General features: G+C 44.8%; 1 protein-coding gene across 1 annotated transcript in view; it reads left to right on the forward strand.

Annotated features, from left to right (window-relative positions):
• LAP3 (leucine aminopeptidase 3) overlaps window positions 1-13,800 on the forward strand; it is a gene marked incomplete at its 5' end in the record, with an annotated part of 30,108 nt that overhangs the window by 4,203 nt on the left and 12,105 nt on the right. Inside the window, 4 exons of the mRNA XM_019525821.1 lie at window positions 1,865-2,024; window positions 6,637-6,801; window positions 7,931-8,089; window positions 11,560-11,684. Of these exons, the coding sequence (XP_019381366.1) occupies window positions 1,865-2,024; window positions 6,637-6,801; window positions 7,931-8,089; window positions 11,560-11,684 (609 nt within the window). The remainder of the gene's footprint in view (window positions 1-1,864; window positions 2,025-6,636; window positions 6,802-7,930; window positions 8,090-11,559; window positions 11,685-13,800) is intronic.

Here is a 13,800-nt window from a genome sequence, read left to right on the forward strand (position 1 = left end):
CTTTGATCTACACCCTACATCCCTTCCCTCTCCCCTCCCCTTCCACCACAACAGACTTACCTGCTGGACACGCCTCTCCAAGCTGCCAGTCGGTGCTCCTAGCCACCTACGTACTGTGCTGTGGCCGTGCACATGCACAGGGCATTTAGCAGTCAAATTATCGGCCACATCAGGCCGATTTTTGATACAGTCAGTTTTCTTTATATTGGTGCCAATCCTATATCGGACTGATGTATCGGTGCACCTCTAAAAATAGCGCACAAAATCTAAGGATCTAGCTTGGAAAATGTATTTTCTCACTGACTGCTTACAAGTAGTTGGTCTTTTCCAGGTGAGGCCATCACTTTCTTCAGGAAGTAATCTTTCATTTTCAAAAAGTATAGTTATCCTGGGTTAGAGCAGCGCAGTGCTGTTCAACTGATGGCCTGGGAGGCGTTAAGTTGCGGCCCTCGGCTCCTCAGCCACTGCTCCTGCTGTTGTTCTGATTGTAGCAGCAGACAGAAACCCTGGGTTGTCTTCTCCTCCTTTGGTGGCTTTCTGTCCCTACCCCAGAGGTATGAGGCAGTGGTGTATTGGAAACAGAGGGTGAGTCCAAGGCCCTGTGGGAACATGATGTACTGGTTGGGAGGGTACCACAGGGACATCTGTGCAGCACATGACATAGGGGTCTGTGGCTTGTCCTGATGTGGCCCTTGCTCATGTGGCCTGCAGTGTGTATAGCCACTGGCTGTGTGGAAGTTGGACAGCCCTGGTTTAGAGGTTTTCATTAGAGGTTTATCCATGCAGCAGCTCTTCCTGAGCGTTCAGATAGATAGTTCTAATATCTGCTGCTCAACCTTTTCCAAACTGTAGGGAATTGAAAAGGCACTTATTTATTTCATTGCTTCTGTTCAAAGTAATTTGATAAGTCTTTTAATTACAATCTCATGCTAATTTTGCACTTAACTTTGCACACGTTATAGCCCTAGATATTTATTCATGTTACTTAGATTATAGGTAAGATTTCATTTTATTCTGTGAGGGAGATTTACATAAAAAATTTTTTAAATGCATTTCCTTATCTGTGGAAGCAGAAGGAGCTTTTGAGGTTGCAAGGTCTTTCTCCTATCCCTGAAAGCGTACTCTGGGTAATGAAATATGGTTATAAGGCATCTAGTAACTTCATAAATTCTCTCTCTGTCTAGAATTTGAATTAGGAGGGATTTCATATTTGACAAACTCAAACCTTATGATTTATTATTTTTACTGAAGCAGGTAGGAACTGTAACCAAGAGCATCATGCTGAGCTCTGTACACACAGAACAAAAACACTTCCATGCCCCAATTTAAGTGCAAGACAGGGACACAGATTGGGAAGCCCAAAGAAGCAAGTGAGAGTGCTGATTGATATTACGGGGCCTGTGGCTTAACCATCGTTAAGCTTTTCATAGGCAAAGGAGAGTTTGTATAGTATGTTTGGATTTTCTGCCAGTTATAAAAGTGCCTGTAGCAAGGCTTTTGCAATTTTTTTAAAGGTAAGTTTATTAGCAATATATTGTACTACAACTTTATTTGTGATGGCCTGAAACTTTGATTACCAAAATGCCCCAGAATTGTGTAGTTATCTCTTTTTTTCATAAGGTTATTGTGAAATGCTTATTGGCTAAGTTACTTGATAAATTATATTCAGAGTTCATAAATGTCTGAATATTACCAATATGTGGCCTTTTTAATCATGGATATAGCCTTTGCTGTTGGATTTTTTTTTTGGATGGTTTCTGTCTTTTTAGCAGGTGTCCATAATACTTGTTTTTTCTCCTTGAAAATAATTGCTTCAAAGCCTTCTGTTGAGGACACAATCTTATCAATGTCTTGTTTTATCCAGTTGGATGCAGGCAGGTTCAGGATCTAGAGATCCCTTGTGTTGAAGTGGACCCCTGTGGAGATGCTCAGGCTGCTGCAGAAGGAGCCGTCCTTGGATTGTATGAGTACGATGAGTTTAAGAAAAGAAAGAAGCCTGTCGTTACTCCTCAGCTACATGGAAGGTGATGGCAAACAAAGTTGTACTTTTAAAACATTTGGATACTTAGCATATGTGTCACTTCTACCTCACTATCCCTTTTCGATTTAATCAGTGTTGCATGAAATATTTTAGCAACCAAGTTATTTCTACAGCATTTGCTTCACAGGCTAATCACTGTTGTCACTGTTGGTATGTTATGGGGGCAAGAACAAATTAAGCAACAAAGGGCTTGGGATTAAGAAAGAAGAAGAGGCAAAACACCTCTGTCTTTTATGAGCTATGTGGTACTTTTCATAGTCCCATGAAGTGTGGGAGTTGTCTCTATTAATGAACAAACCCTTCCCAGGAAAAGGAAATGCTGCACCAGATCTGACAAACAGTTCATCTAATACCCAGTCACTAGCTGTAGCCAGTACCATATATATTGGAGGAGGATACCAGAAATATTTACAGTGACCAATTTTAATAATTCGCCCAAAGGGAAAGTTCCCCCCCACCCCTAATCTTTGTCCATTATAGATTTCATAGACATTAGCGCTGGAAGGGGCCTCAGAAGATCATCGAGTCCAGCCCTCAGCCCAAAGGGCAGGAAGGCAGCTGGGGTCATAGGATCCCAACAAGATAAGCATCCAATTTTCTCTTGAAGGTGTTCAATGTAGGTGCTTGAACCACCTCCGATGGCAAGCTGTTCCAGACCTTGGGGGCTCGGTCAGTAAAGAAATTCTTCCTTATGTCCAGCCTGAAATGGTCTCTCAGTAGTTTATGACCGTTTGACCTCGTCATCCCTTGGGGCGCTCTGGTGAACAAATGTTCCCCCAGATCCTGGTGGTCACCCCGATAAACTTATAGGTGGCCATCAGATCACCCCTGAGCCTGCACTGTCACTCAGGAGCTGAAAGTAATAACAGTTTTCTCATAATAGTTTCCCCAGCAAAGTTCCCCGATTTTCCTTTTTTAACTCCGGTGCCTTTTGTTGTAACCTTTTATTACTCCAGTAACTTGTAGGTCTCCTGCATTTACACCCTATGTGAAAGAAATATCATTCCTTGAGCATAAGTCCCAGGTATACATGGTTAAGTAGTGTAAGCTTCTCCCTTGAAAAACTCTTTTAGAAATAATCTAGAGAAAGCTAATGCTCTTAAGCATATCCTGCTCATAGGAAAGTAGGGCTGGAAGGGACCTCACAACGTCACTTAATCCAACACTCCACTCAAGACAGGATCCTAAATGACTAAATCATCTTAGTCATTTGTCTTTTTAACCTGCTCTCGAAAACTTCCATGGATGAAGATTCCATGATTTCTCTGGGTATCCTGTTCTAAAAACAAAGGCAACCGGACATGCAGCCAAGAGCCTCAGGTCAAGGCAGTTGTGGGTTTTGAACCCAGGTGTCTGCCTTGAGAAGCTGGCAGGCTAACCCCTGGGCTACAGCAGCAGGCATAACCATACTGGTATACCATAATGTTGCATTTTTCTGTTTCCCCAATTAGCACCACCTTTTTCTTTAAATTACTGGTCTCTGAAATAGTAACATCTCAGAAAATGCCTGCTCTTGTGGCTACCAGTGCAAGTTGGATTAGAAGAATTGTGTTCAGTTCCCAGCTGTGTTGCAAACTTCCTTTGTAACCTGGGGCAAATCACTTAATTTCTTGGTGTTTCAGTTTCCCACATGTAAAATGGGAGCAATTATTCTTTCCTAGTTAGGATGTAGAGGTGCCCCTCTGTGAACAACTTAGGCTGTTGACAGTGACCAGTAGTGCTGTGCGAGGCTTCAGACAGAGCTTCGGATTCGGAGAAGCTTCGGGGTCCAAAGCAGCACATCTGGGTTGAAGTGCTGGCCTTGTTAGGCTTCCCAAAGTGGTTCGGAGCTCCCGAAGAGCTTTGGAGCCGCCTCAGAGATCTGGCCATAGAGTATAATGGGGAAACAATAAAGTATCTATACCTTTGTTGTTTTTTGTCCAATTTGGATGAAGTTTTCAGGGGTGGTAGACTCTACAGACAGGATGAAGCTTGCCAAGTTTCAAGAAGATTGGTGCAGGGCTTTGAGGGGAACGGCACCCCAAATTCTTGAAAGCAAAACTCATGTCACATCTAGGTGTTACAACATAGCGGGGTGAAAACTGCAGGGGTGGTAGCTCTTACTGAGGCCACAAAGTCTGCCACATTTCAAGGAGATAGGTGCAGGGGTTTGGGGGGAGCTGCCCCTCAAGCAGCGGACAAGCAAAACTCTTGCCATGGGTGCTTGTGGGACTGACTGTCTCTGGCTTGGGGCCTGGAAGACACTACTGCAGGCCTGGCTGCTGAGCTGCTGTGTTACCAGTTACCAATCAATCAATCATGATTCGCTCTGGGACAGCTCAGTACACAGGACCTAGCTACTTAACAAGCATCAGGGGTTTTTGTTGTTCTCCCGCCTGGCGGGGGGTCGGGCTAGAAGATCTACTAGGTCCCTTCCGACCCTTAATCTATGAATCTATGAATCTATGAATCAGTTAGCAGCTACAAAACCAGGCTAAGGAGAGGAAAGAATCAATACAGACAACTGCCCCAAGACAGGCAGTCTTGGCACAAGTTTTGCCTGTCAGTAGCTAGGGGTGCAGGGCCACAAAACCCCCCTGCACCGATGTCCTTAACAGCTGGCAGGCGTCTTGGCCTCAGCAGGGGCCACCATCGCTGCAGCTGTCACTGCGCTGTGCCTTACACGCAGTGTCACCCATGTCACAAGTTTTGCTTTGTGGCCTCAGTAAAAGCTACCACCCATGCAGTTTTGACACCCCCCCCCCCGGTAGTATAACACAGCTGTGACATGAGTTTTGCTTTCAAGAATTTGGGGTACAGTTCCCCCCAAGCCCCTGCACTGATTTTCTTGAAACTTGGTGGGTTTCATTCTCTCAGCAGAGGCTACCATCCCTGCAAGTTTAATCTAAATCAGACAAAAAACAACAAAGTTACAGATATTTCATTGATTCCCCATTATACCCTATGGCTGGATCTCTGAGGTGGCTGCTTCAGCCGGATTGAGGCGGAAACCTGGTCCGGAGCTCTGGATTGGATCACGGCCATCCGAAGCAGCCAGATCGGGTCACTGCCGACTTGCACAGGCCTAGTGACCAGAGCTGTGCTGTGAAGCAAGAATCCTCCTTCTCAGGCTTCACTTTCGTCTAATAATCCTAATTTAGCAAGGTTCACAAAAAAAGGATGGACACTTGGAGCGTAATAATTTCCAGAATCAGCATAATTAAGGTGAACACGTTTTGGATAATTTTCTAGATCAGGCAGGGGTAGGCAACATTTTTTGACTGGAGAGCCGAAAAACACTACAATGCCTACCTTGGAAGGTGCCGGAGTGCTACCATGCCAGAAAAACAAAACGAGGGCAAGGGGTACATGGCAGGATGCCCTCCTTGTGCCCCCTGCCCCCCACCCAAAGCCCCTGCCCCCCAGCTCAGGCTCTGGCTGCCAGCAGCTACCCTGGCTCTGGAGCCTAGGCTGCTCCCAGCAGGGCTTGCAGCATCCTAGCTGCCTGCTAGGAGCAGCCTGGGCTCCTGGGTGGCAGCAGTCACCCAGAACTGGGGCCAGCTGCAGCTCTGAGGCTCCAAACAGCTGTGCCAGGCTCTGGCATCAGCTCCGTACTGGCGCGTGCACCCGCACGTCAGAGCAGGCAGTGGGGGAGGGGCCTGAAGCAGTGCAGCCCCAATCTCTGCCCCACTCCCAGCACGGAGGTGATAGCAGGGTTCCGGAGCCTGGTGCAGCTCTTTGCAGCCAGCTGGGGCTCTGGGCAGCTGCAGCGGGCAGGGTGCAAACAGCTGCATAGGGCTCTATAGCTCCGGCATCAGCTCCATGCTGGCGGCGACTGCGTGTGCACCTTGGAGTCGCCAGTGGGGCAGCGCAGCCCGCCCTGAAGTGCCCGTGCAGTTGCCACCAGCATGGAGCTGATGCCAGAGCTATGAAGCCCGGCGTAGCTGTTTGCAGCCTGCTTGCTGCCACTGCCCAGAGCCAGGGCTGGCTCCAAACACCTGTGCCAGACTCTGGAACCCTGCTATCACCTCCATGGCGAGAGCGGGGGAGAAACCAGGGCTGTGCTGCCTCAGGCCCCTCCCCACCACCCACTCCAACCTGCGGGTGCATGCACCAGCCTGGAGCCCGGCACAGCTGTTCAGAGCCTCCTGGCTGCAGCCAGCCCCGGCTCTGGGTAGCTGCTGCCAGCTGGGAGTCTGGGCTGCTCCCGACAGGTAGCTGGGATGCTGCAAGCCCTGCTGGGAGCAGCTGGGGCTCCCAGCTGGCAGCAGCTACCTAGAGCCGGGGCTGGCCGTGGTGTGCCGAGCAAAATGGCCTCGTGCCATGCTTGGCACGTGTGCCAGGGGTTGCCAAAACCTGTTCTGGATAATTCCGTATCTACTCACTGCAGGGTCCTTACAACTACTTCTGAAGCATCTGGTGGCAACTGCTGTTGGGTGGGTTACTGGACCCAGGTAGGCCTTGGATCTGATCCATTACTGTCCTCATCTTTTTGTCACATCCCTTTGTACCATACAGTTGGGCAGTTTTACTTTCAGAATGTAGGAAGCAGCTAAACGATGATGCACCTTCCTTTTCAAGGGTTCATAATGATGTTAATTATGTGATTTTTCCAGTGATGGAAAAGAAGCCTGGCAAAAAGGTACAATCTACGGTGAAGGTCAAAACTTGGCTCGACACTTGATGGAGGCCCCAGCAAACTATATAACACCCATTAAATTTGCTGAATTTGTTGAACAGAAACTCAAAGCTGCTAATAGCGGCGTGAAGATCCATATCAGGTGAATTCAGTTTAAATCATTCCCTTGGAAATTGTTGTTGGTTTAAGGTGCAGCATATAAAATGTTATAGGGGTTTTCCCATTTTTCCCTGTTGTCATCTTAGTGGACAAGTGAAAGGCAGATATTTATGTGTAAAATGTAAATAAATGAGTTCTGTAGTTAGTGCCCAGCAATTGCAAGTTACTCCTGTTTTGGGTATTAAGGATCCTAGCCACCTCAGTAGGCTGAGGAAGCACTCTAGGAGAAGGTGAACAAGTGACCTACCGGGTCAGTATGACGAGCAGTTCACAGGGTGCGTCTACGTGTCGTTGTATGGTGATGTTACTATGGCACTGGGCTTTAGTACTTTTTTTGTACTTCCTTTAGTATCTTTGGAAGTACCTAAAGCATGACACAGTACAGGCAGTTACTCTGCTGTACACGCGGTGCACGGTTAGATTTCGCTGCTATGTTGCTGTAGTGGCATGCTATACCATGGGAGCATGCTGCTGCGGCAATGTAGCTGGCAATCGCATGTAGACCTGCATGATCTCTGTGTCACCTTAGTGTGCTGTACAGCACTGTAAGGTGATGTGTGGACACACCCATAGAGTGCTAAAGAGAGAGCTTGAAATAAGGATCAGTGAATAGACTAGAGGTACCACTTCCCATCTTTTTAGTATCTGTTTCATGTTACTTTTGTTTTATATTATTTTTCTAATGAATTCTACATCCCTAATTCCAGTTCATATTTATTCACATTTTGGAAATGGTAAGCAAACAGACATTACTTGTCATTAATTTGCCCAGAGCTTGTAGTAGTTTCCTTGATACCATAGATCTAGCTTTGTGCTTTGGTGCATTCAGGTGCAGTCTCATGACCATTTTATTCAGATCCCCCAGAAAGCAAGGTCGGAGATATGAAGGCCTAATATTTTTCAGCTCTATAATTTCTGGGGGAAAAAAAGCTACCCACCCATGAAGGAGTAGTAATGGATGGGACTTGATTTATTTTGCAGTCTGTTATCTAGGGGATTATAGCATTATTTGAAGATAGGTTTATAACTTCTTATCAGTTATAATTTTTTTGTACAGATGGTTCAGTTTATTTTAATTAATTTTATTAAAATAAATATTGTCTGTATTGCAGATCAAAATCCTGGATAGAAGAGCAGCAGATGGGAGCATTCTTGAGTGTAGCTAAGGGTTCAGAGGAGCCTCCAGTCTTTTTGGAGATTCACTATTCCGGCAGCGCTAATACAAATGACCCTCCATTGGTGCTTGTTGGGAAAGGAGTTACATTTGATAGGTAATCATATTAATATTTGACCCACTTGTGGTTTTTGTTTGAAGCAGCAAAATATTTGCTAGTGTGCCACTTGCTTACGTTCCCAAAAACATGCTAATTATCTAAAGCTCTTCTGTTTCATTGTGTAGTGTTAAATTGCAGGGCAGGAGGGAGGAATGCCAGCAAATATGCCAACAAATTAAAGAGTTTATCAGATTGAACATACTAATAGGCCTGTTAGTGCTACTGTTTGTTCTTACTTGGAAAATCAACAGTATTTTAAATTTAAATAGATATCACCTTTTTTCTTTTGAAAATCACTAAAAGAGAGGATTTTCTTATTGGCCAATGAGAGCATCTGGCTTTAATACATTTTGGGAAACACTGGAATTTTATAAATCTCCCTCTTTCTAAAATGAATGTTTTGCCAGTTTTATTTCTCAGCCAGTAAAATCTCTATGTTCACTCATTTAGTAGTAATAGCAATAATTTTTGTTTAATGAATTTTCTCCTAGAACTGTCTGAAATAAGAATAGAGTAGAAATAAAATGAATAAATAGAATAAAACTATCAGAAATGCAGAGCTTCAATAGCAAAACTTAATAAAGTTCTTAACCTGTAGCAGAGTATCCATGGGTTTAAATATACCAAGTAAATGTATGTAAAACAGAACTTGTCAAGTAAATATGCTTCTGTCTTGTTCGATTGCCAAGTTGAGGTTTCTGTGTTTCCTTTGTATGAGTCAGCTCCTGTAGTTAGTGGGTTTTTTTCAGTTGTTTCAAGGGAATTGCAGCATCTTCAAGGTGAGTTCAGTATGTAAAGGGAAACTATTTAAAATGCTTTTGTCCTAAAATCTATCTAGGTGTTGTATGAGCCTCTGGTATTGTCTTGATATGAGCTCTTATGGAAAAAAATTTAAAACTTTGTTTATGAAAACTTTGTCTCTTGTCTTTTAAAAGTAATTTTAAGAAGTCTATTTTGATCAGTAAATCAGCCTGGGAACTTACTTGCTGCAGAGGGTCAGAGAGGCTGATTTGTGTTTGGTCAATTTCTCCAGAAAAAAAACTAAGGGAGAAAAAAAGTCTTTTATAGTACAGCACTGTGTCTGCTGCTGTCTGTGCCAGTGGGGGGCATTTTTTTTCAGTGTGCTATAAATTGACCCCACACCTTCCTGAAATGTCACTCCAATCCTCTTCCCAATCTGCTTCTCTGCTTTCTGTTCCATACCCTGTTCACCCTGTCTGATCTCCTGCTCTGCTTTTGTCTTCCTGATCTGCTCCTTGCTTGATCTCATGCTTTGCTTTCTGCTCCCTGCCTGATCTTCCCCCCTGTGGTCTGTCCCCTCCATGATCTGTTGTGTGCCCCACACACAGAGGCTGGCCATGCCACTTGTACTCATGCTGCAGGTCAGCCATCTCTGCTCTATGCCTTTACATAGGCCAAAGCTATTACTTCATCTCTACCACTCTCATGCATGGAGTTGGCTAGTAAACTAATAAGTCCCACAATTAGTACTGTATTGTCTTGCATAATTCATGCCCCCAGATAAGACACACACCATGTTTTTGGGAAGATGGAATACAAAAAAAAGATTATTCCAGAGATGCATAGAGCAGGGACAGAGCCTTATCTTCAGTGTATTCATCTTCTCTTTCATGCTTATCAAGAGCTGAAACCCTAGCTGCTGAAAACTAATCTCTGTGGGTGGATCTGTGATTTCTGAAAAGAGCTAAAAACAGTCTGCAGCAATATGGAATTGGAGAAAAGAGACTAGGAGTAACTAGAAGACAGTAAATTTGCTAGAAGAAAGATTAGCTTGATAAATGGAACATCAAGATCATTAGAAAGGCGATATGATCATAAACACCTGTGGAGTGAAGATCAATGAGCCATGGACTAAATTGATTCCCTAAACTGTCTGAATAGAAATGCCACTGTGGCTGGAAGCAGCAATCAAAGCAGGGTGTTGCTGACATGGGGTGCTTCTCTGCTCAAGACACACATCCCAATTCTGGGAACTGATGTTTAGGCAAAAGGTATTTGTGGTATCCAAGTAAATATGGTATTAAGGTAATGCTTTGAGTGAGTTGGGAGTGCAGGAATCAAAGGTTCCACAACTCCTCTTCTGGTGAGAGGACGGTGTCTCTTGACATAAGGGAAGAGAGCTCTTTACATCTTTGCGTTCTTCCTTTCTAATATAGTATCTGATGAAGCAGGATGTCACCTACGACAGTTTATGCCCCTCTAAACCTGTTAAGGTACCACCCTGCTCCACCTTCTGCTGCACTTGAGACTAACACAGCTAACTACCTCTCTTTTTCTTTCTGTCTGTGAAACTGGAGAGTGCTTAGAGTAACTAGCAATGAAGTTTAGCTACTCATTTCTGATACTGTAACCCCCTTAAAGGTTATCCTCTGGGTGAGCTTAACTAAGCGAGGATGAATTCTGGCTAGTTCCCTTCTAATACTATATGTGGAGGGGGATGCTTTCCTCATCCTCAATATATCCTTCAATGACATTGCCATGAACCAGCCTTAAAAGATAAGTTGAATATCTCTGGGATAGGGCAAGTTTAAGAGTCTGCATCATGCAGACCTGACATCCTTTTGCTTCTAAAAGTGAAATAGAGCCTCAGTAGGATGGCAGGCGTGGGACTGACCTAAATGATTGTGTGTGTGTTTATTTTAGTACAAGCATGATGTAGCTGGGATGGTCCAGAAATGATGCAGGAGGCAAGGATTTCTTAGTGATATCTTTTATTAGACAAATTACATAGTTGGAATAAAGTTTTAGACAATCTTTCAAATGCAAGACATTCTTTATCAGGGATACAAGAATTTCATGTGTTCAAACAAGCTTATCTAACTATATTCCAACTTCCTAACTGGTCCAATAAAAATATCGCCCTAAGAAATCCTTGCTGCTTATTTATTGATTTTGGCTTTTATATAGCTTTCAATAAGGGATGTAATTTTTGGAATAAACAGTCGCCTACAGAGCATCTGCTTTTGCTTTCAAATGTGTTTGGGCAGAGTGAAAAGACTGTAGTCCTTACAGCAGTTGGTCTCAAAACCTTTTTTGCTTGAAACAGCAACTATTGAGTAGTTCATTAATCTGCTCTACTTTATACTGATTTACTATGGCTACTACTTTGCCCGTGTACTATGGTGACTGGCTTGTGAATTATATTTGGAAGAGTAATGCACATCTGTTGTGTTATATTCAGTACATTGCAAATTAGGAGTGGTTTTATTATGTCCTATTAAGCTACTACAAAGAGATGATTTGGACAGATCTTATTTTTTACAAAAATCAGGTATGCTGCTTTTAAGGACACTTACAAAGTTTTGCTAAAAAAAAAATGACCTCTCTACCCTGCATTTATTGATGTTACTGTTAAAATATACTGATGAACCCAGGAGCTATTTGAAAGTCATATAGTGTTAAATTCATAATTGTTGAATGGGATTTTCTATTCTGCACCTCTCCAGTGGTGGCATTTCATTAAAGCCTTCTTCAGGTATGGATGCAATGAGAGCAGATATGGGAGGAGCAGCGACTGTGTGTTCAGCCATTGTAACAGCAGCAACGCTAAATCTACCTCTTAATATAATTGGTAAGTAAGAGGAGGGGACAAAAAACCATCAAATACTAGATTTAAATTGTGTTAGGCAAAGCTATTTTTAGGATCAGTAAGAAAGTTGTACTTCCACATTGTAATAGAATTGTGGGGTTGGAGGGGGCCTCGAGTCACCCTGTCCAGTCCTCTGAACCGATACAAGATTCATTGTTCCTAAACCATCCCAAGTAGGTCCCTGCCCAGTCTCCCAACAAAAGAGTTTTTACAGTTTTCCTAGTCAGGGGCACTTGATGGTTCCTTTCAATCATTTTACCTACTTGCCCAATCTTTTTCATGATGATGTGTGTGTGAGGAGATATTTTGCCAATTTGTCAAAAATGGCCTGCCCTAGGAGACCAGAGCATACTGTAAGACTGGATAAAACCAAAATATAATTCATGCAGAAGTCATGGGTATAAAGATTTGGATCTCTCACTGTCTGGACTCTTGGTTAGGATTTGCTTGGTATTGCATGTCTATGCGTCAATTTAACCATAAAGTTTTATGGTGTTTGAGATCTACAAAATAAGGAAATTAACACTCAAAGAATCAACACTTGTATATGCTAATGCAAATTGATGGGTAATCTCTTAAAATGGGGTGGTGCATTACAAATTGTGCAGATGAAAATGTGACTAGTTTTGACACCCATTTCACAAATGAAGGAATACAGGCAGTCCTTGACTTATGACTTTTCAAGTTACGACGAACACCATTTATGAGGTTTGTAAATTGATGCCTTGTTTCAAGGTTCCCACACTGGTTTTGCCTTTACAATGGTCGACACCGTTGTGTCCAGGTGGTAAGTCTGTTGTGGTGCAGGAACGGGGAGGGAACGGGCGTTGGGGGGGGGGGGCAGATCAGTGCCCTCCCCCATGCCCTGCTGCTGCTTGCCCAGCCAGGGTGAAGCTGCTTTTCATCTGGGAGGCATGGGGAGGTCAGGCTGGATCCCGTCACTGTGTGCCGCTTGTCCAGAGGCAGTGTGGTGGCTCAGTCTCTCGTGCCAGCCCCACGCCAGCTGGGCATGTGGCATAGAGGCATAGTCCCTGCTCCCAGTGCCTTCCACCCAGAGCACAGCCTTGGCCTTGCCTGCCTCATGCAGACCCTGAGGCATATGCCTCTTTCCGCCACCCCACCCCGTGCCTTCCTGGACCAATGGCAGGAGCAGTGGCAAGAGCCACTGGACAAGCTGCCACACAAGCAGCTCCTGGACCAGTGGTGTGCAGCAGCACAAGCTGTGCCACCCCCACCCAGGGCAATGCTTGCCCCAGCTCCAGCCCCAATTCCTCCCTCGCTGCAGGGACACTGATCTGTCTCTCCATGCCTCTTTCCTTTCCCTTCTCCCCCCATCAGACTTACCAGCTGGACACAGCTGTGTCGATGGTGGTAAAGGAACCAATCCCCCATTTATAACATTGTTCTTATGGGAAAATTGGTTCTGAGTTACTATGTTTTGACTTAAGACCTAGTTTTCAGAAACCAATTGTGTTGTAAGTCTGAGGACCACCTGTACTGGACTTGGTCTTTTCATAGTTTCATAGTTAGTAGGGTCGGAAGGGACCTGAGCGGATTATCAAGTCTGACCCCTGTCATGGCAGGAAAGAGCACTGGGGTCAAACGACCACAGCAGGGTGTACATCTAGCCTCCTCTTAAAGACCCCCAGGGTAGGAGCCAGCACCACTTCTCTTGCAAGTTGGTTCCAGACCCTAGCCGTCCTGACAGTGAAGTAGCGCTTCCTGATGTCTAGTCTGAATCTACCCTCTGCCAGCTTGTGACCATTATTTCTAGTCACACCTGGTAGTGCTCGGGGGAACAGGGACTCCCCCAGTGCCTGGTGGTCCCCTCTGACTAGTTTGTAACAGGCCATTAGATCCCCCCTCAGCCTTCTCTTGTGGAGGCTGAACAGGTTCAGGTCCCGTAGCCTCTCCTCGTAGGGCCTGCCCTGCTGCCCCCTGATCATGGGAGGGGCCCTCCTCTGGACCCTCTCCATGCTGTCCACATCCCTTTTGAAGTGCAGCACCCAGAACTGGACGCAGTACTCCAGCTGCAGCCTGGCCAGTGCTGCATAGAGGCGGAGTATCACCTCCTTGGACCTGCTTGAGATGCATCTGT

The sequence above is a fragment of the Gavialis gangeticus genome, unplaced genomic scaffold (assembly GCF_001723915.1).
Source record: "Gavialis gangeticus isolate Ggan-Ray unplaced genomic scaffold, GavGan_comp1, whole genome shotgun sequence".
NCBI classification, from domain to species: domain Eukaryota; kingdom Metazoa; phylum Chordata; order Crocodylia; family Gavialidae; genus Gavialis; species Gavialis gangeticus.